The sequence below is a fragment of the Centroberyx gerrardi genome, chromosome 11 (assembly GCF_048128805.1).
Source record: "Centroberyx gerrardi isolate f3 chromosome 11, fCenGer3.hap1.cur.20231027, whole genome shotgun sequence".
In the NCBI taxonomy this organism is placed as follows: Eukaryota; Metazoa; Chordata; class Actinopteri; order Beryciformes; family Berycidae; genus Centroberyx; species Centroberyx gerrardi.
This window is the reverse complement of record NC_136007.1, coordinates 4,092,478-4,115,966: the sequence shown is the minus strand read 5'-3', so window position 1 is coordinate 4,115,966 and position 23,489 is coordinate 4,092,478. Positions and strand designations below refer to the sequence as shown.

General features: G+C 42.9%; 1 protein-coding gene across 1 annotated transcript in view; it reads left to right on the top strand.

Moving 5' to 3' along the window:
* Positions 1 to 22,527, top strand: part of wwc1 (WW and C2 domain containing 1) — a 60,386-nt gene extending 37,859 nt beyond the window's left edge. Inside the window, 13 exon segments of the mRNA XM_071910332.2 lie at positions 6 to 95; positions 4,456 to 5,141; positions 8,642 to 8,759; positions 9,484 to 9,648; positions 11,029 to 11,221; positions 12,895 to 13,035; positions 14,532 to 14,590; positions 16,640 to 16,829; positions 17,698 to 17,865; positions 18,121 to 18,213; positions 20,122 to 20,352; positions 21,267 to 21,385; positions 22,292 to 22,527. Of these exon segments, the coding sequence (XP_071766433.2) occupies positions 6 to 95; positions 4,456 to 5,141; positions 8,642 to 8,759; positions 9,484 to 9,648; positions 11,029 to 11,221; positions 12,895 to 13,035; positions 14,532 to 14,590; positions 16,640 to 16,829; positions 17,698 to 17,865; positions 18,121 to 18,213; positions 20,122 to 20,352; positions 21,267 to 21,385; positions 22,292 to 22,358 (2,320 nt within the window). The 3' untranslated portion in view covers positions 22,359 to 22,527.
* The last annotated feature ends 962 nt before the right edge of the window (positions 22,528 to 23,489 follow it).

Here is a 23,489-nt window from a genome sequence, read left to right as displayed (position 1 = left end):
TGCAGGTTGCGGCTGCACTGCAAGAGGAACAAGCTGGTCAGAGAGCTGGAGGAAATGGTCCGACTGGCTACATCACTACATACTCAACTCAAAAGGTACCTTATATATATGTGTATGTATATCCACACACACACACTAGGGCTGCACAATCAATCGTATATGGTAAATAGTACATCGCAATTTTAGTTTCTGCAATGAATCTGTCAGATTTGTCAGTATTCACTTAATTTAGAGCGCCCTCTGTTGTTGAAAAAGAACAGAAAGATGTTTATATTCTTCAAAACGTGCAGAAAAATAATTTTGTTCCCCAAAACTTCGATACTGACTCCTATCTGTCTGTCCGCCGTACGCGATTTCTCACACGCCGCTGATCAGATTTTGACGAAACTTGGGGAAAAGATGCGTCTCACCGCTGTGCTGTGACATTTTCAAAATGACCTTGATTGGCCCGAGGATGACCTTTACAATTACAGGTCAAGACAAGATGACGTATTTGTTACTGATTGGCTGTGAGGGGGCAACATGGTTACTGTTGCCTTGTTCATAATTCTGATCACAGCAAAGCAATTGATGATGATAATTCTAACCATTACTGGGAAGCTCTAACACACACACACACACACACACACACACACACAGGCTGCATGTGGCTACCAATCCGTGCTTGCAGCAGGTCATGTCGGGACACTGGCTGTTCACACTCAATTTTATAATTGAAATTGAACACGTCATGCTGGCCAGCAGGGGAACAGAAGCTATACAACACACGTTTTTTTCCCCCCACAGATAATTTACATGAACTGTCTGCTTCATTAGACAGTGTACAGAGGAGGCAGACGGGGCGTGACACGAGACAGAGGTTGTGAATCAGAGGATTTGAACCATCAACATCACAAGTGCATTGTACCGAGCGACCTTCGCCCACTGAGCCGCCACGGCACCCCGAGAAGAGCCAGTTTTAACAATGATGTAATGCAAAATACCATGTCAGCTCCGATTACATCGCTCCGCACAGACGCACTATAGCACAAGTGAAGAATTTGTATTGTAGATATAAAAAAAAAAATCACATTCAGAATGAGAATTGCTTTTATTCACCGAGTGCGACAGGTGCACAAGGAATTTGACCTGGATCTGACTCGTTTGAAGACGGTTACACAATACAGACCGAACGTCATTTCTCTGATCTTTGCAGCTACTTTAGAGGAATTTTTTTCAGCGTTTAAGGAGAGTTCCTGGAGCTTTTAGTCTCAGCGATGTAGCGATAATTGAAGAAGTGTGTGTATTTTAGATAAATAGGGTGATAACTGTGGGAATACTCTTTTTAAGCTCGGGGAAAGAGGTTGGTATGCGGCAACCACTGTCGAGACTCCAGGGGATAGACCAGAGATTCAGTCATTTACTTGAATTTTACAGCCATTTTAATATGGAGTCTTTTTTTCTTCTGGCTGTGTGTTTCAGTGGTTATTGTCCTGATAGGTGGATATACTGTAGGCTGCTATACTGTAGAATAATAATAATACATCCATAGAAAGAGAGACTAGACTACACTTCTTTTTTTTTTTAAGCCTGCGGAAGACCAAAGTTATATTTGTTTAATGTTCGTTCAAGTTCAGTCATGTTCATTTAATTTATATTTCATATTATTGCGTGCATCCATTATGCATTTCTTTGGTTCTGCAAATTTCTTACAAGGCCCCCGATCACAGAATGATTTACTGAGATTTTAGTTACGAGTTTCAAAGCAGGCAGTTAAGAGAGAGCAGGGGGGGGGGCTTTGAAGTGAAGTGGAGGGGAGGCCGAGAAATTTGGCTGATTAAGTATTTAACCTTTTTGATAGAAAAACTTTGCCGAAGATGAAAGTCTCTTCCCCCTCTTGCAGTTTTCCCCCTCTTATCTCCAGCTAGTTAGCCGCTCTCTCTCCGATTTCAATCACGGCGTCCTCCTCAAACGTAACATTTCCAGCCCCCCGGAAACCAGAACGCCTTTCATAACATCCTCGGGAACGATTTTACGAGGTGACGCAAGCCCTCTGCAAGGCACACGCGTGTTTCAGAATCATTATGAGACCCTTTGATTTGAAACGGCCCTTTTTTCTTACGTTTTTTTTCCAAGACGTTCAACAGCGATAATCTGAGCAGTTTCAGGCGACATGAACAATGCTGTCCCACTCTTATCTCTCCCCCCCCCCTTCTGCTAGTTTCTCTCTGTGTTTTTGTTCTCCTATCACGGCTAATTCATCCCGCGTTCCTGGCTGATGTACATCAAACGGTCCTGCCGGCGGATAGGGACTCCCCTGTGTCGGCGCTAACGAGCCGCTCGGCTTTAATTAGAGCGTTTGCCGCGGAGAAGTCTGAGGAGGCGGCGACAGGAGGGCCGAGGTGATGAAGAGGGAGGAGAGGAGGGAGAGCTGGGAGAGGAGAAAAGGAAACGAGAGGAAGAAAGGGGTAGGAGGAGGCATAGGGGAGAAGGAAGGTTACAGAGGAGGGGAAGGAAAGAAAAGTGGGATTCCTACACAGTTTCTATTTTGTTTTTCCAGGCCATAACTGATTAAACCTTGACTTGATTCGAAGATTTTGACGGGTGTTCAGTATGATTTATGCCGATAGTCATCTTGCCCTTAACTGTGCCATTTCACTCTATACATGCAAAAAATATCTTATAATATATGTGACATGAGTCTAAAACCACAGAAAACATGTAGTTGTACAGTACTGTGCAAAAGTCTTTTTTATATAAATTTAGTCTTAGATGTTTATTTATTTGTTTTCTGCATTAGTGTGTCAGCAGATTGCTCTTTATAGTACATTTTTTGATATTTAGAAACTTTTCATTCAAGTATTTTTGAAAGCATCTTCGCTTTATGGATTCTTTTACATGTGCCTAAGACATCGGTAGGGTACAACAATGTTTTTTTTTAAGCTTTTGTGCAATTTCTAAACTTTTCGAGAAATTCTTTAGTCATACATTTCCAGACTTGTGTAGGAACCCTGGGAAAGGGAGAGGAGAAGATAGGGAGTGGGGAAGAAAGGTAGATCATTGGAGAGGGATAGAAGAGGAGAAAGGATGGGGAAGGAGAGAGAAAGAGAGGAGAGGATAGGAAAGGAAAAGGGGAGAGGAGAGCAGAGTAGGAAACATGGTTCTCGGCGCCTAAACGTGTGTTGAAGACATGAGAGAGTCTGCCTGCAGTTCGCTCCTCGCTCTGTCAACTATATTGATTTCTTCTCTTTGTTTTTCTTCTTTTTCTGCCTTAATCTCTCTTTCCCTGTCTTCTCCCGAACCCTCCGCTCTCTCCTCCCAAACCTCCTCCGCTCTCTCTTCTCTTCTTTGTCCTTCTCTTTCAGTGAACTCATAACTTCATAACGATGTAGTAAAATATTCTGTTAACGACGGCTATAAAATTGATGAACTGTCATATAACCTCCCGTTCCTTTCATTCTCCCAATCCCCTTCTCTCCTGTCCTTTCATTACATTACATTAAGCTAACATTCCTATCCAAAGTGACTTGTAATGAGTGCAACAGTAGAATAAACTCAAATTGTTAGATCACCTACATGGCACTTATAAAACTAAGGGCTCATTCTTCCGAGATCTAAAGGGAGCCAATAAATACCTTTGGGTTTCGTTATTAGAAAATATATCTGAAGGCTTCTTTGAAGAAGGTTCATCTTTCATAAAGAGGTTTTTTCAAGGAGCCTTCCTGGGTTCCCTGTGGTTGCAATTTGGTGAATCCCTAAGCGTTTCCTCAAAGCACTTATTATTTTAGTTTTTCCTCTCTTTTTTTACTGTGTACAAGCAACCAATAATAATAGGTGCAGGGGTTAAAGCTACAGTGCCTAGGCGATGTATAAAGGGTTTCATTCCAAATTGCTGTTAATTCCTTTTGGATTTTTTTTTTTTATTATATTCATCAGTCAATATTTCAGAAACACAAATGATTCTCTCCTCAAAAACAGCTATTTTGTATGCAACAGTCTTTATGACTCATAGCTGCAATAGCAACTCATAACATGCTTTCATGCCAACAATAATTGTGTACAAGTAGGTGTATTTATTTATTTTTAAAAATAGTGGATGTTTCAGGAAAACTGAGATACTAGCTCTAAGATTGAAAACCTCCAGTGAGGAGAAGGTAAACTCTTTAGCTTCAGGACAGTTTGCCTCGAAACACGTTGGCTTTAAGTCATGATAATAAAGGCTTTTTCCCTCCTTACTGGATTCAGAGAGCCTGGACTTTGTGCATACAGCTCAAGATTTTACTTTTTTCTCACTGGAGGGTTTTAATCTTAGAGCTAGTATCTCAGTTTTCTACAGATTTGGTTCTTGCTTCCAATGAGCGCCTGTAAACCGAAGGACTTTACTACATTTTCTTAATCCAAAAGAGCACCAAGTGTGACTTCTGTCTAGCGGATATCTCATTTTGGAATGAAACTCATTCTTCTTCTCCTCTCCAGCCTGTCGGCCAGCACCCTGTCCTGTTCGTCGGGCAGCAGTCGCGGCTCTCTGACCTCCAGCCGCGGCTCGCTGGCCACCACCTCCAGCCTGGGCTCCACCTCCTCCCTCAGCTTCACCGACATCTACCTGGAGCAGCCGGAGCTCGCCGACCCGGACTTCCAGAACAAGCTGGACAGCCTGCTGCAGGAGGGCGGGCCGGGAGGCTACCGCCCCTCCAGTTCTATTACGACCATACACGAGCACGAAGTGGTGACGGCGTCCGGAGGGACGGACGCGGGGACGGCTGAGGCCAAAGCGGGAGGGGCGGGAGGAGGCGCGGGGTGCTCTGCCGGCGGGGGCGGAGGAGTAGGAGGCGGAGGAGCGGAGGCGGGATCGTCCAGGATCCAGGCGCTCAGACTGTCGGAGACGCCGCGCTCCATGAACTCCTTGTCGCCGCGGTCGTCGCTCTCCTCTCTGTCGCCGCCGTGCTCGCCGCTGGTCACGGACGCTACTTTCCTGTCCGGGGAGGCCTTCGCGGGCCAGACGGGGCCGGGTGGGCTGGCCCTGGATCTGGAGCTCCACAGCAGGCTAGCTGAGCTGGAGCTCGGCCTGGACTCCCAGGAGCAGCGGCAGGAGGAACACGGGGGAGCCGGGGAGGCGGACGGCAAGCAGAACCACAACGCCACGCCGGGCGATGAGGTCAAAGGTACGAAGGAACATCCACAGCAAACTAATACGTAACCTTTGCAGTGGAAATGCCAATTCATTGTAGGACAGGAAATTCTTATCTGAATGTGATTAGAAAATGTTTCCCCTCATGAAACCAGTGTGTGCATGGTAGTTAGGAAGTGTGACTTGCACACAGCCGTGGAATTAGCATGAAAAATTAAAGCACAGGCAATGAATAAAGACATTATCACTGCATTAAAGCTGCGACAGCAACATAAACACAACAGTAGCAGCATTCAGCATAAGCATTAGGCGCTTTGTGGCAGATTCAGTGCTGTACTGAAACCTAAGGCTGCACAATATGAATATAAAAAATTTAAATTGCACTGCTGCAGAAACACAAGAGGCTGCAGTATTTTGGTCAGAGGGGAAAGCGGTTCCAGCCAAAAAAAATCCCTGGTCAATGAATCATAAAAGAAGCCTATATATTAGCATGTTATTTTTGGATTTATTTATTTTTTAAGTATATATTTTTCAGGTGGTGAGAAGGACGTTGCAGTACGTAGAAAATGCCCACATACTGTACATTGCAATATTCAGCAAAAAACATTAGCAATTTTAAATCACTTGAACCAAAAGTCAATGATACAGCATTCACTGAAGTCGAAGCTCCCTGTGAACCAAATGCAACTTTCTAAGCATCTCATTCACGTTTTCTAGACTGGAAAAACTCTCGCTCTCTTGTTCTTACTATGCTATCGCTATCACTCTCTCTACCTACATGTGTAACCCACAGCTGAATACAACAAGTTCACACCTGTTCTCTGGCGGGTGTCGAAAGTAGAGGCGCGCATTCTCAAAAAAATAGTTTTGCGCTCGAGTTAACGATCAAATATCGATGTTTGTAAGGCCCAAACATGTTACAAGCCCCCCCTCCACACACAAACCACACCACACTAGGGCTGAACAATTAATCGAAATTTTATCGAAATCGCAATATGGCCTACTGCAATTTTCAAATCGCAGGAGGCGCAATATTTGTTAAAGGCGAAATGTGTGTCAAAATACCATTTTAAATGAAATATTGTCGTGCTGCAGAGGTGTCCTGGCCTACACATCATATTCTACAGACTTAAGAAAACATCTTTGTTTGGTACAGATCCCCGCAAAAATCACACCATAATCATTTTAATACGTTTTTCAATGAAAATGAGAATAATGATGTAAAAATGATCATTCCCTCTAATATCGCAAATCATATCGCAATTGCAATATCGGTCAAAATAATCGCAATTAGATATTTTTTCAAAATCGTTCTACACACTTAAAATAAAAGCATTATCCAGACAAAAAACTTGACTCACACTGATAAGCATATGGAAGCAGAATGGAGGCTATAATCATGACTAACTGAACACTAACTGAAGTAGGAGTAGAGAAAGCAGGTTGATGGAAAGTGGGTTCACCAAAAAAATAAATTACAACACTTCATCACAAAATAACTCCTGGAATGCACTGAACTTCACAGATTGGTGATCTATAACAATCTAAGCTTATCCGATGGGGGATTTTTTACTTTGTGACAACAATTAATTGTCTTAATCCCTAAGAGAGACGGAGGGAGGGAGAGAGAGAGAGTGAGAGGGAATGTGAAAGAGTGAAATGGAGAGAGAGAGGGAGAGCAGAGTATATGAGGAGTTGGCAGAGAGTCGGGTGATGTAACACCTCTCTCTCTCTCTCCGTTACACTAGACGACATGCAAACACACTCCGACTTTATTGGAAAGCAGGGTCAGGAATCCTCCTCCTTGCTCTGTGTGAGTGTGTGTGTGTGTGTGTGTGTGTGTGTGTGTCCTCCTGAGGAATTTAATATTGCGCCTGAAACCTGATTGCTAGTGGGAGCAGTGAGAGGGAGGTGGTGAAGGAGAGGAGAGGGGGCTGAAGAGAGTAGAAGAAGAGTGTTGGATTACAGCCGCTGTGTTGCCTCATGTGTCATGATGTTATGCTAGGATGCTTTATTTGTTTTGTAGGGATGGGACGATACATCGAAATTCAACATATCGCAATACAAAAATGTGACAATACGGATCGTGGGGCAGAAAAATTTATCATGATATTAGTTACATTTTATTCTGCTGTAGTAATCACAAATGAGACGCTTGACCATCACCGTTTCACAAGCTCTCCATCCAAATTAAATAATAATAATAATGCATTTTATTTGTATAGCACTTTTCATTCATAGTGAATCTCAAAGTGCTACAGAGTTAAAAACATAAAAAATGAAAACAAAGAAAAAAAGAGATCGCTAACAAAAGTTAACACGAAAAAGCCTTCCTGAATAAAAAGGTTTATATTATTTACACTTTGGAATGACATTTTTAAATTGTTGTTTACATTCTAGCGAGCCAATGCCATTGCTAGAAAGATTTGTGGCTCAGAAATAAACAACAACAACAATAAATTCTGCACAGTCAGGCTTTGATGTCATTGAACTTTAATTTATTACATCGTATCGTGGTTGTATCGAATCGTGAACCCCATATTGCGTATCTAATCATATCATGAGATAAGGATATCGTCCCATCCCTATTGTTTTGTTATTATCTCCTAACTGTCCTGTAAATTAGCTTGGCCTTAGTCGCTTTAGATGAAGGTTTCAAAGTGAATCGAATGGAGGTGAGTTTAAATAAATTGGGGTGAATTGAATTAAAGTGAACTGAGCCCACTCCAGCCGTGGAACCTGACCCAGGTTCCCATTGTGGACGGGGGGGTGAAAGGTTGACGTGGTGTCTGGTTTCTCCAACACTCCTGCTCACTCTCTATCCCTCCTTCCAGGGCTGAACACTATATCAGGCACTAGGAAGGCAGACAGGCCTTCGAGTCCAGAAACAGGAGAATCGGTCCTCATTGGGAAGACCAAGAGGAGAGACTCCCCCAGTCTGCCTTTGTAGAGCCGCTGGAAGTGTTTTACAAAAGCCAAGATACGCGTACTGTGCAATAAGTAACATTTTTACTGCCTCATCACTAGGCCTGTGCTGATATGAAAATTTCATAGTACGATTATCTTGGCCAGAATTATCTCGATATACGATATTTTTTATTATATTTTTTTTATACGTTATCCTGATAATTATTAATAAGATGAAAACTTACAAAAACAGTACTGTAATATGCTTCAATGACTTAAAAACTAATTTATCATATCAATCACAAGACATTTCTCTTTTTTTTAAATGTAAGACTGTAGAACATATGTAACATATTTATGTAAAATATTGACTTTTTGAGTTTGTCATTTAAGTCAGTGGTTATCACGTTGGTCACAGTAATAAAAATTACAGTTTCATAACCGTTATTGTTTTTTACCGCGATATATAGTAATACCGGTTACTGTCCCATCCCTACCCATCACACAAAATGACCATAATGCATCTGTGAGAAGTTAATAGGATTGTCGATCAGTGCCAGTGACTCAACGATTACTTCGCCAGCTGCTGAGATTTTTGGCACACACTCACACTCTTCTCGTCTTCAGACTCGGCCCCCCAGCTGCGCGGGTCGGGGGCGGGGCCGAAGAAGATGGGCGTGACCTCGGCGGTGTCCGACGAATCGGTGGCCGGCGACAGCGGAGTGTACGAGCCGTCGGAGCGCAGGTAGGAAGGGTTTCGCCTACGTTGTTTTTTTGTGTAGCGGGATGGGAGGAGGACGGGGGGGGGGGCGGGGGGAGTTTCATTCCAGGTTCATTTCACTCCTGGTCCGATGCTGCATTCATGTCATGTGGGAATAACCGTCGGAATGACTTGAAGATTGAAAGCAATGACTTGGAAATGTTCACAAGTTTGAACTCGCTTGAAGCTGTCAAACGCCATGATTGAAGTTTAGTTGCTTGTGATGAGCATTTCAAACTTAATATACATCCTTGGTGAGGGATATGTGTATATGTTTGTTTTACAGCAAACCAAACATTGCAATCTCAACCAAAAAAGAAAAATACAGCAAGTAGTTGTGTCCTCTCATGTCATCTTAAGAGTTGGGAACAGAAAATGACTTACGTGATGAAAATCGCCACTTCTGGTCGTTTTATTTGAAATGAAAATATGTTTCCCTACACTTGACTGCAGATATTTCCTTGTTGGTTGAGTCAGAATTCATTAAGCTGGAGATATCAGAGTTCATCACCAAACCCAGAGTTTCCAGGTAGTATCTACCACCTGAAAGCTGAGATGAACAGTAGTTTGTATGGTTTCAATTAGGAAACTCAAATCTACTGTCTTACCCATGTGACGTAAATGCAGCATTAGGGAAATAAACATATCAGGACTCGGGGTCGGTCTCAGCATACATGATTATTGTGTGTGTGTGTGTGTGTGTCCTCAGGCCGGGCCACCCTCCAGAGCTCCTCCTGGGCCCCTATGAGGAGAGGCCGTGCTGCTCCCAGGTCCAGCTCGGCCTCCGCTACGAGCCCCGAGACCAGCGCTTCACCGTCTACGTCATGCAGCTGTCCAACTGCAGCGCCCTCTGTCTGCCGGCTGAGCAGAAAATGTACGCCGCCGATTCATATACAGTACTTCCTGCCAGTGTACTTCTTGTGTCTGTGTTTGAGATTTCATGTGTTCGGTGAATATATTTTAGGTGTAAGTTTAAAAAAAGAACAAAAAAAAAGGAGCTTATATAAATCTATATCTCACCCCAAAAGAAAAAGACAGGAAAAAATCAAGATGATTGAGACACAGATGAATTGGGCAACAGAAACTAGACATCAAAACTTAAACACAGAGGAGAATACTACCCAAAAATATACATAAGTGCATATTAAATGCTAAAATGTATTTGTTTGTTTATTGTTATGCACAAATTGCAGAAGACGTAAACCATCTGAAATACTTTACATATTTACATAAGGGTTAAATAGTACATCATTAAACTAGGTTAAATGTTTTTAAAATTTTAATTAATTTATCTTAAGAGCTCCACAGATGAATGTCACTCTGCTTTACATTTGATCACAAAACAAGGCAAGAAAATCCAAGTTTATACAGAGAGACTGTCCATCCTCGCTGTTTAGGTGTGTGTGTGTGTGTGTGTGTGTGAGAGAGAGAGAGAGGTGAACACACAGTTTATTGTGTTGACTTTATCCTCCAGCTGTCATGTTTGTCGTCCTCCTGTACGCCTGCGACTTGCTGTGGCTGTGCAGACACTGTTTGTTTAGGCAGATGTGTCTCTTCTGCACGCCTCTGTGTCTGTGTCAATGTTGTGCATTTGTGTACTTAATGTTTCTCAGTGTTGTCCATTTGTAACCTAGTTCACAGTGTGTGTGTGTGTGTGTGTGTGTGAGTTGGAAGCAGTGATGGAGCGGTAAATAAAACGCTGGAAACACTGTGACCTCATCATCATAAGGCATCACAACAGCCAATATAAACAAAAATCAATTATATTTTCAGATAAGCGTTCATTTGTTAAACCTTACTTCAATTTGACACTACTTACTATGATGTATACTATGAATTTATGTCATAAAGATTTGTGTTTATGCCGGGCAAACATTGTTGTGGGAATAGAAAGTGTGATAGACTGAGGTTAACTGGCTTTACTCTCCACTACATCACTGGTTGGAAGGAAACCAATTTCACCGCAAATGTGTATTCAGTGCATGCGTGTGTGTGTGTGTGTTTTGTACGGTTGATATATGCTAAAACATTTCAACACGGCTTCCAACACCCACATAATAAAGCGTCAGGCGTGTTTGAAGCTGACGGTGAAGCATCACGCGTGTTTGAAGCTGACGGTGAAGCATCACGCGTGTTTGAAGCTGACAGTGAAGCGTCACGCGTGTTTGAAGCTGACGGCGGAGCGTCACGCGTGTTTGAAGCTGACGGCGGAGCCTCATTCGCTGGGTAAACGGTGTCTTCTCGGCCGCTGCAGGTACCTGCGGCTGGTGGTGCTGCCCTGCTCGGAGGCGACCCGCTGCCTGTTCCGGACCCGCGGCTCCCTGCCTCACGACACTGTGGAGGTCAACGAGGTGTTCGGCCTGCAGATATCCCACAACGCACTGCGGCAGAAGACCCTGAGGCTCGACGTCTGCAACACCGGCAAGTCGGGCCGGGAGGACTGTCTGGTTAGTGCCGCTCTGTCTTCTTCCTGCTGCATGTGGTGTTTGTCTGGGTTTGTTTTTGTGTTTGTTTTTGGGTTGTTTGTTTTTCTGCACACCCTTCCAACAAGATTTCCTTGTGCCCGTCCATCAACATATGAAGAATTTTGTTCCAAATTGAGATAAACATTTGACAAAACAGTTACACCGAGTGTTAGAAAATCATGGATGGTACAAAATTAAAATGATGGTACATGTAAAAGAAATGTAGGAAACTTGTACACACTTGTTTATTTTAGAGATAGTGAATGATGAACAGTTTTTTTCCCCTAAAACTGATATTTTGGAAGTAAACGCCTCACATTCTTGCAACCATTCAAGATAGAGCCGCGCCACATCGACCAGAATGCTCAGCTCAAGTTCATCGTTCAGTGTTCCTTTTTTGAATATTTGATTTTTCATTTTTCACAATTAGTAAAAAGTCGAAAATATAGACGATCCAGTCTGCCTAAGAATTCTAATTTATCTAAGGACCAATGTTAAGTCATCGTTTGTTTTAACTATCAGCGGTTTTGAAAAAGTAGGTGTCCCGATTCTAAACTGGTAGATATTTCATTTTGGAAGGAAACTCCGCATCCGGTGCCCATCTGGTGCTTATTTGCCAAATGTAAAATTGATTTCCCAAAGTGCGTATTCATCATCGGGGCGGTAGTGTAATCAGTCGTCTGGTGTTTCCAGTCGTCTCAGGCAGAGTGTGTGTAAGTGTTTATAATGTGATGTGAGCCTCTGATTGTTCAGCCATATTGTCCCAGCAGCAGGATATTAATCGGGGCTTCAGAGGCTCTTGGGTTCGCTCGCGTACGACTGTTGCTTTGTTGTTTGATCTTTCAGCCGACGGTAAATAGACTCCAGGCCGAGATCTGAAGAGGTGTTTGGATTTGTCTGCGTGTGTTTGTTTTGCGTTTATGGGTCCATTGTTTATTTTAGTTTTCTTTTTATTTGTTCTTTGTTCTGTGAGCGTGTCATAAATCGAATTTTATGCGCAGTACCAAGAATATTAGCAGTAAGCAGTCAGCAAGAAAATAAAGTCTGTGAGGGCGATGATGTGTGGTTCATGTTTGGAGGCAACAGGGCATGGACTAATATGGCCTTTGATTGGGATAGGGATTAGTTGAAGTTAGTTGATTAGTTGAAGCCCAAAATGTGACCAATATCGTGGGCTACAAGGAACAAAAGCATGACTGCAAAAAACTATTTGTGACTTTTGTTTTACATTCACACTGCAGGCCTTTGTGCTCAATTCTGAATTGCTGCTCATGTCTGATTTTTTTGTTTGGATGACAGTTCTTATCTAATCTAGGATGTAAGCTACATCTCATACTAATATGAACTCATGGTGATGTCAAAAAGACACGCGTGGTGGAGTAACAGTAGCAAAAGAAGTCACATCAGTTTTCTTTTCCTGAACAGATTTGGTTTAGATTTAGAGTTTTGACAAAATGGAGGCGTTTCCCCAAATAACAATCAAGTCGGCTACTTTGTTTCGTTGTCCTGTCTGCTAACGATGACCGTAGGCTCCAAAATTATGAAACTTATGTCTCAGGTGAATGACGTGATATTTACTTACTGCTGACAAGTTCCCGGCCTCCTCTCTGCCCTCCTCCTCTCCTCCCCCCCCCCCCCCCCCCCCCCCTCCCCAGGCGGGAGCCCAGATCAGCCTGGCTGATGTGAACTGTTCGGAGGAGAGATGCACCAAGTGGTACAACCTGCTGAGCCACGCCTACATGCCCGAGATCAACAACAAGGACAAAGACGGCGAGGCAGCCGCCAAGCCGGACAGGGTACGGAGGGGAGAGTTTGTTCAGATCCATATATACATACACACATACATGAAATATACAATAATACTAATTAAAAATAAAAAACAATAAAAGGCTCGGCAACAACTTGGTAGACCTGTGCTCTTGCTGCTGCTCATTATTGTTGAGGCAGTTTTATCCCATTTATTAGCCTAGAGTAACACAAAAAATGTATTCTTTTGTTCTCCATCTATTGTCTGCTTGTGCAGATTTTTACTGGGAACTGCGTTGTTAAAAAGTAATTGAATGAAAGCTTTTCCCTCCGCTGGATTGTGCGGATGAGTATTTTGTAAATGTTGAAATTATTTCAGTAAAATAGAATGATTGTTTTGGGCTGAACAGACGGGCAGAGTACAAAAACGTTACTGCCTGCACAGAATATTCCCACACTGATTTCACATGTCTTGAGCAGTCAGTAAGTGTATGGACAACTGATTTGTGTGCGGGAGTTTCCCACACAAACAATGTGGGTCGAGGGAATAGGATGGAGATAACGAGTAGTACATGCATAAAAGCACATTCCTCGCATTCCTCCAAGCAAACACTGAGCCTTGTTTTTACGTTAGAAGTTAATCTTATTCATTTGTTCACACCAGTCGCCGGTCGTTCTCATTATTTTCTGTAACGCAGCAAGCAACAAGCTAGGCGGGTGTGAACAGTCGGACAGATTGGATTTAGAGGCTATTAGAGCAAAACTACCAAAGCCCACCTGTAGGTCAGTGAGCAGAAATCACCCAGCTGACTTCTTGATGATTAATTGAGTTGCAGCAGTTGCCACCTGCCATTTTGGTTGAGGCTGATAAATGTGTTGTTTTGTTTTGGCCGGTGTGGGCAGCAGCCAAACAGTGTTGTTATTCTCCTCTGATAAATGCTTTGGCTGCAGAGGAATTAAATCGGAGAAATTCAGAATCAACTTGCCTGTTCACTAAGAAATGATGCACAGCGCAGAAGACGTCTCGTCCGGTTTCTTCTTGAAAATTACATTGACAAGAAACTCCGGGTTTGAACTGGGGCTGAACAGTTAATCGAAATTTTATCGAAATCGCAATATGGCCTACTGCAATTTTCAAATCGCAGGAGGTGCAATATTTGTTAAAGGCAAAATGTGTGTCAAAACATCATTTGAAATTAAATATTGTCGTGCTGCAGAGATGTCCTGGCCTACACATCATATTCTACAGACTTAAGAAAACATCTTTGTTTGGTACAGATCCCCGCAAAGATCACACCATAATCATTTTAATACGTTTTTCAATGAAAATGAGAATAATGATGTAAAAATGATCATTCCCTCTAATATCGCAAATCATATCGCAATTGCAATATCGGTCAAAATAATCGCAATTAGATATTTTTTCAAAATCGTTCAGCCCTAGTTTGAACAGCAGCTTAGCGCGTCACAGCAACCGAAATGAACGTTAATTAACATTATATGGGAAACACTGATGTATTTCCCTGTTGTGTTTTCTGTGTTCCAGACTGTTTCCAGCAGCGAGAGAGTCAGAGCGAGTCTAGAAGGAGCTGCCGAGGACGAGTGGTGAGTCTCCTCTTTGTATTCCTCTTCCTCTTTCCCTCTTTCTCCCCTCTCATTTTTTCTTCCCCTTGCTCGTCTCATCTTTTGTCACCACCTGGTTTCCACCTCTGTCTCCTCTTCTCCTCCCCTGTTCAACTGTAGAGACTTTGAACTCTGAAAGAAATTCCCCCTTCAGACCCGCTGTAGACTTTTCTTTCCACAGCTAATAGTCTAATTAGCTAATTGTCTCACCATGAATTTCCAGATTTTACGTTGAATCACAATGTTGTTATGTTATTTAAGTTATTTTTCAATTAAAATGTAAACTCTATTTTATTATATTGTATTTTAGAAATTGTGTCTAACAAATTACAAATTTAGTCACATGTTAGTTCGTCATATCGCGTTTCTCTCTCTGACGCAGTCAGCGTACAGTCTAGCTACGTTTTAAACTTAGTTAAATTCGCCAGCAGCCATGGCTTCACTTTACTTCACTTCATTACTTTAACTAACTTTTTAATGTTGGAAACCGCTAGCTTGTTTGATGAAGCTTTTGCGATGTAGTGCCAACTTATTTGATTGGTCTACACACTGCCGCTTTGCTCCATAGGAAATGCAGTTTTCTGGCCGGTAACACTGAATAGATACACACTCTTGTACACTTAATTTCTTGAATATCATAGTTTTTTTTAATTTTACTTCATATGTTTACACCTAGTGGATAAGTTTACTTCCGGTACCAGCGGAGCGATTGCATAGGCTCTCCCCCTTTCTATTCTTCCCTGTAGAATGTACACACACACACACACACCCACACACACACACACACACACACACACAGAATGCTACCCAGCAGGTTGACAGAAAATGATGCTGCTTGAATTTCGGATATACCTCCCCCTCTGTTGAGTAACTGCCGCCTCCCCCTCTCCTCCGCCCTCCTCCTCTCCCTCCTCTGTCCCACGGGAATTAGCAGGTGTCCCCAGGTTATAGTGACCCCTCCCCATCCCCAACACACACACACACACACACACACACACACACACACACACACACAGGAAGACATCTGTCCTCCAGCTCCTCTTTCACAAACGAGTGAAGGATTCAGACCGCCTAGACCTCCGTCGCCCGTTCCACCTGCTCCTTTCTTCTTCCACTCTCTCTCCTTTTCTCACTTTACTGTGAAATACTCGACTTGACGTTGACAGGTTCATTCATACAGAGGCACAGCACTCGTCAGTTAACATCTCTTTAGTTGTGCCAGCTAGTTTTCATCTCCAGTAGTGCTGAAGCCATTAGTTGATCGACAGAAAATTAATCAATTATAATTTTGATAATCGATTAATCATTTTAGTCATTTATCACGTAAAAATACCAAACATTTCCTGGTTACAGCTTCAAGATTTGTTGCTTTTCTCCGTTTCATATCATTATAAAATGAATACTTGGGTTTTTTTGGCTGCTGGTCAGACCAAGTAAACAATTAGAAAAATCACTATTGGCTCTGTTAACTTGTGATTGGCATTTGTCATTATTTTTGACATTTTATAGACTAAATGATTAATCGTTTAATCTGAAAAATATTCGATAGATTAATCGATAATGATAGTAATCGTTAGTTGCAGCTCTAATCTCCTGCACATGTCCCTTTCTTTCATTCTGTGTGTTCTTTTGCACTCCGTTTGACATTTCCCTGTTTAGATTTTAGGCATTTAGCTGACTGACTTAAGTGTGCAACAGCAGAACAAGCTTCACTTCCTAAATCACCAACATCCCAAGCAACTAATAGTAAAGAGGTCAAGGGTCAGAGCTGCAGTGCCTCGACAATAGATGTAACAAATATTCCTTTGACCCTAGACTGCTCACACATAATAGAGAAGTGATGGGTAAAGAAATAAGAGCCTGGCAGAGAAGGTAATGTAGTCTTTTAGTGGCATGCACATACACACACACACACACACACATGCAGTAGTAGTAGAGGAGAGGGATATCCCATCTCTCTCTCTTTCATCCTCTAACTGCTTCTCTATTGTCCTCTGTCTGTCTGTCCCGCCCCGTCTCTCCCTCTGCCAGGCACGGAGACCCGCTGGAGGCGGACATGTTTGACGACGAGGAAGGAAACGGCGTGGAGGGGGAGGGGCCTCTGGAGGCAGAGGAGGAGTTTTATCCTGACAGCAGCCAATGGGAAGCGGAGGAGGAGGAGGAAGAGGCGGAGAAGGAGGAGGTGACCAAACCCGCTCCAACAGGAGCCATTACAGAAAGGGTAACTCAACTCTTCAGTGTTCGTCCCATTGATGCTCACCGCCTCTATCACACTTTAAGGAAAAATCTGCCTGAAAACACTGTAACACTGCTAAAAAACAGCTAATAGTGACTCGCACTGGGTCCATTTTGTTGTTTGGTGTATTTTTCTTATTCCTGTGGATAACTGGCCAATCATAGATGATGCGATCAGAGTGTGTGCAGATCCTGAAAAAGTCTCAAAATGTCTTAAATTATATTATCTATACTGTAAATATTGTGTTTGAAGTCTTAAATTCAGCTTCAGAGGTCTTAAAAATGTTGTGGTTTCTTGTTGCACCATTTTTCTTTTCCGTTGAGAAATTATTTTGGTCATGCGGACTATATTCTGATTGGTCTACAGTTGTTTTCATTGTCACGTTTTTTTCAAATGTGAAATTGGCCTTATATTTCATTCTAACTGGAAGTAAAAGGGTCTTAAAAGTCTTAAATTTAAGTTGATGAAACTTCCGTCCAGATATTTCCAGCAGCTACAGTGGAGTTTGATATCAGAAAATGTTTCAGGATGTAAAACATCAGCGGTAAACGTCAGGTTTTGGTGTCAGTCCCTCAGAATCAAAGAGCGAGGGCTTCTTTCTACAGCCGCCATTTTGCGCCGACGTTCAACAGTCTCCTTACCCTCCTCCTCCTCCTTTTTTTCTTCTTCTGTTTTCTTCTGTTTCTCCTCCTCCTACTTCCTCTTTTCCCTCGTATTCCTCTCCCTCTTGTTGTTCTCCACCTTCTTCTCCTTGCTCTTTTTGTCATTCTCTTTCTGTCCTTCTTCCTTTTTCTCTTCTTCTTCTTCTTCTTCTTCTTCTTCTTCTTCTAATCACTGTGTGTCCTGTGTCCAGGTGAACAAGGAGACCAGTATGGACGGTTTGTTGCCTCACCACTGCTCCGTGGTTCGGCCCAAGGAGCGCCGTCCGGACGTCCCGCAGCAGAACCCCTTCGTCAGGGGAAACACCATCATCCGCTCCAAGACCTTCTCCCCGGGACCCCAGAGCCAGTACATCTGCAGGGTAAGTGGGACACACACACACACACACACACACACTTTTTGCGAAACCTCATTTTGAACGAAAGCTTCCAGGAGAAATTCTTTTTTTTTACTCCCACAACCTCAAAATATCACATCAGACATAGATGGACAGACCTTTGACATCATCGTCATTTTTCCTCCCAAGAGAAGCAGCAGTCAGATGTACAGTGGGCTCTGTTCACCGTTGATGTGACAGACGGCGAGCGGAGCCTTGACATTACTTTTGTCTTTTCAGATCAACCGCAGCGACAGCGACAGCTCCACGCTCTCCAAGAAGTCGCCGTTTGTCAGAAACGCCTCCGAGAGACGCAGCATGCGCATGAAGAAGGTAGAAAACACTCCACACTGTCTCCTGCTCTCTGTCTTTTTTAAAAAATGAGGTCTTGAAAAGTCTTCGATTTACTTTGGTGAAACTTCAGACAACCTGAAATCGGTGCGGCTGATGACACCAATATGCAAATCAGCATATGGCGTCATCCTGCCAGGCAACGGCAAAAGCCCATTTCAGACCAGGAAAAACCCTGATAATATTTGCTAGGCAAAGAGTTTCAAAATAGAGTAGGTGTCACTTTTTTTCAAATGGTGGAAATCCCAGTCTGGAACAAGGCAAAACTGTTTTGTGGTTTTTGGCTGATGAAGAGGAAGCTGAACGCTAAAATCCAGCTGTACAAGATCCAGGATATCTGACTCCAGCATTTTGGTTTTGTTATAGCCTCTTTGATTTGACTCCTATCTCTCTCTCTCTCTCTCTCTCTCTCTCTCTCTCTCTCTCTCTCTCTCTCTCTCTCTCCCTCTCTCCCTCGCAAAAGACTCATTTTCTGTCTCTGACCAATCTCCGTTCAGTCGCCTCTTGCCTCTTCAGTTCCTGACAGTTTAATAGTGAAATCAAAATCAGAATTCACCGACCACATTAGGTATTCTCTCCATTCTCTTGACACAGAGAGAGAGAAAGAGAGGCTATTTGCATTTTTTTTTTTTTTTTTTTTAAGCTTAAGCCGTGTGACGAGTCTCAGTAAAAGTAACTCTTAATATTTAATGGCCGTCTGAATGTTTAATGCGCTCTGACATTTGCCAGCCTCTATTAATTTAGTGACAGGCAGCCAGCTCCACCTTAGTGTCCCTCCTGGGGATCTGTAGAGTAGCGACAAGAGTGGGGAAATCACACGAACACAAACTTAAAGTAGAGTAACTAAAACCAAAATCTGTGTAAAGCCTGACATCTAATGGTAAAACGCGTGGTACTGAAATGGCCATCTGCTATTGGCTGATCTGTGGTGCCAAGTGATGTCACGATTTGGGGTTTAGATACTCTTTTAATCAGGTAACACACACACACACACACACACATACATTTCCCCATGCATCAGATGTGGGTGACATAGTATTTCGAGTTTGGAGTACCAGATGGGCGGCTTTTACTGAATCGGGACAGTTCAAATAGTTCCATGTAAGTTGTGATTCATAGAAAACTATCCTCAGTTGACTTTCAGATACTTTAGTGCAGTGGTCTAAATTTTCTAGGACTCCCTGTATGTATGTATGTATGTGTGTGTGTGTATGTGTGTGTGTATGTATGGTTTGGTAGCATCCTATGCAGTAAACTCCACCCATCTGGTACTCCATGCAGATTAAAACAAATGCAAACAGTTATTTGCAAATGCCGCTTGTCTCAGGTCTGATATGTCGTGTTTATGTTTTTCAGTCTGTATTAATAGAGTATATTTTCGATTTTTAGTGTTTGTTGTTTGTGTGATTTGAATCATTTTTTCTATCTAATGTGCATTTATAAAAAAAAAAAACAAACAAACATGCTGGTGGGAGAAGAGAGTTGGGGAACATATTGCTTGGGCACAAAAGTGAAAATTTAGAGTGGATTTATTGGGAAAGAGTGAATGTAAAAGACAAAGTGTTTTGCCAGATTCGTATTCAGCTGGCAAGACAGATAAGGAGTGTACGTGCATGTGTGTTTGTGTGGATGTATATGCACATGCACACTCTCATGCATGCACACACATACACACATGGAATTGCACAAAAAAATAAGGTCTTGCTCCCCTGCTTTTTTTTTTTTTTTTGCTTTCTTTGTGTTTTTGAGGAGTTTACTCACACTAACCCTGACTCTACTCCTCTTCCTGCACCAGAGGGTCTGCTGTGAACCTCCCTGGACTGTGTGTGTGTGTGTGTGTATATAGCACTAACCCTGTCTTTCCTCTTCCCCCGTCCCCCTCCCCCCCAGCCCCCGGTGCCAGTCAAAGGGCTGGACGGTCTGCTGCGGACGTCTCTGGACCTGGAGCTGGACCTGCAGGTGTCCCGGACGCGGCAGGCCCGGCTGGCCCAGGAGCTGCGGGTGCTGCGGGAGCTCAAGGAGCAGCTGGAGAAGGCGAGGCAGCAGGGCCAGAGGGAGCTGCCCGCCTGGGTGCAGGAGGACGAACGCTTCCGCCTCCTCCTCAAGCAGGCCGAGAAACAGGTGACCGGATGAACGAATATCTGTCAAGGTTTTGCAGAATTGCCCGTTCATTAATAGCGGCTACATACAGTATATAACAACTGGGCCAGGAAGAGATGGAAAGATGGAAATTGTGGCTGTGAATCTGTACAGTAGTGTTACGGCTGAAGGTGAATAGTCTGACAGGGTGGATTTGTTACTGTGACTCAGTAAACTGTCTTGTCTTTAGCCCTAGTCTCTACTCCAAAACACTCTGAGTTGTAGCTTGAGAAGAGTCAGCTCAGTTAACCTTGAGGGAGAAATCCACCCTAAAACACTTTAATACTGTTAAAAGACATAGCTATCGGGGATGTGGTGTAATGTCTGCGTCCATTTTGGTGTATTTTTCTTTTTCCTGTGGATATCTGGCCAAACCTCGACACTGTGCCGTCACATCCAGATATTTCCAGCAGCTACAATGGAGTTTGATAGCAGAACATTTTTCAGCGATCTGAAACATCAGCGGTAAACGTCAGGTTTTGGTGTCAGTCCTTCAGAATTGAAGAGTAAGGGCTTTTCTGTTTTAGTCCCACAGAGATACCAATTTCTCTCTCCACTCTTCTCTTCTTTTTCTGGACTGAAAAAACGTATTTTGCTCTAGGAGATGAGGCAGGTTGAGGGAAAGTGATAACTGCTGGAATTTATTGAACATCACAGATTGATGATCTAGCACTGTACGAGAATCTGAGGGTGGATTTTAACTTTAACAAAACGTTACCTTAGCAAAGTCAATATATAATCTAGTGTCTAACAAGCTGACGTGATCTAAACACAAAATGGATCAGGTGTAAAGTGATAAAAATGATCAGCCCACAAAGAGACTGAAGTTTAGAAGGGTGTGGAAGCTTCTCTGCTGAAGCTCGGGTCTCTCTGCTCCTCCTCTTCCTCCTGCTCAGACTCGGGAGGAGCAGCTCCAGGAGCAGCGGGTGGAGAAGATGATGAGGGCGGCGGCCAAGGACGTCCACAAGATCCGGGGCCAGAGCCGCAAGGAAGTCCCCGAGATCCAGACCTTCAGGTGGGGGGGGAACAGCTGGTTCAGGTTCTGCTCAGAGGCGGAGACGCCGCTGAAAGATTAGACTCAAGTTGACTCGTTATTTTAAGTCTCACTGGATGAGAGCAATCAGCTAAATACCTGTAGATGTCATGTGAATGCAAGTACTGCTAGCTCTGTTCAGTTTTACTCAAAATCTAATCAAATTTACTGAACAAAAAGAGAAACCAACTAAAGAAACACTGAAATACTCAGATACTTTCAGCAGGTTTCCCTCTGGTCAGAGAGTTTCTGGAATATATGTATTCCAGACGGGGAAAGTCAGTGGAAGGAATTTGATAAATGATCTGGGAAAATTATTACAAATGCGTTACCGTACAGGAATATACAGGACTGTATTTTACACCTTGTTTCACACATTTGTTGCATTAGATGTTGGTTTTCAGCTGTTTTTCTCGGGCACAGCAGTCCAACTGTAGGGGAAACCTGACTTGTTACCACTTTAGAACTTTCCTGATCTGAAAACAACATTAACAAACCAGAAAGTAAAAATATTTCATCGAAGCGCTATGACTTAGCTATGTGGGAAAGTCATGGAATTTAACATCAGGGCCATGGTGGGAACCCTGTGTCAAACAAAAATTAAAATGACATGAGGAGAAACAACTTCAGGCAGGAACAAGTCACCTTAAGTTAAAATAAAAAGCTTTTTAGAGTGTATAAGCCATGTTATAATAAAGGCTTTTTATTATACCTACGGTGACTTGTTCCCGCCTGAAGTTGTTTTTCCTCAGGTGATGCACAAACCTTTCTTCTTCATTTTTTTTATATGAGAAAGAACAGCACCCATTTTTTTGCCGTGGGTGTTGCACATGAGCTCATGAGGACGGCAGCGTCTCATTGGTCTGACGGCTTCCCGTGTGTTTTCAGAGAGAAGATGGCGTTCTTCACGCGAGCGAAGACCAGCATCCCCGACCTGCCGGCCGACGACGTGTAGAGGAGCGTTTCAAAGTATTCCCCCCCCCCCCCCCCCCGAGTCTTAACCTGCTGTTTCCACGGAAATGAAGCAAACATTTGGCGGTGTTATGAAGAATTAACAAATAACAAAACATGTTAAGTAGGAAAAAAAACAGTCAAAAATCATTGTTTTTTTTTGTTTTTTTTAAGATCTCAGCGTTGCTAATGTGCATAGTGTTTCTTTTTAAATTAGTAATAGCACTACTAGAACTTTTTTTTTCTCTCGCTCTTCCACTTTTTTTTTTATGGCATTGTTTTACTGTTACTAATAGGTGGATGTTGATAGGCTGCGTCTTAGATGTTTTACCATAAATCATTCCAGCACAAACTCGCACATGTGCACGCACACACACATACAACTGCACACGTGCGCGTGCACACACACATACACACACACACACACACAGGTGCATACAAAGGGTTTTGTACTAAAAAAAATGCTGTTTGGACGGTAAAAGTGACACCTGCTCTTAAAAATCGATTGATAGCACAAAATTCAAACAAATCATGGTACTAAACTAATTAAGTTCTTGTTTGACAAAATAAATATCTGTATTTTAGAGATATTTCATGATGATCTTCAAGTAATGATTTTTCTTTTCCGAAATTTACATGTAGCATTTGGGAAACAAACTATACACATACACACAAGCATACATATACAGTACACACACACACACACACACCAGTGTATTTTTGAACCTGTGGTGTGGTGAAGCAATACAACGATCTGTCCACAGACCCACTAGTGGAACGCTCCTCTGTAACTTCCATACATGTGAATTTAGATCTGAGAGGTACTTGCTTAACTGTCTGTAAGTCACTACAGTTTGTGTTTGTAACCGGTTTGGACAATTTGTTGAAACTGAACCAAGGGGGGAAGGAAGGTGGGAAGGTGGGAAGGTAAACTGCTGATTTACCAACTCCTCACTCCCATCTTCAACAAGGGGGATTCATTTCCGATCTTTGTGCTGTTCAGAATCTGAGCTGCATACAGGCGGGAATTCAAAGACAAACAGCACCTGTATTATAAACGCATTTATTAAAAACAAGGGGGGGGGGGGACACTCTTTCCCCTTCATCCTGCCCCCCCCGACCACCTCAAATTTGT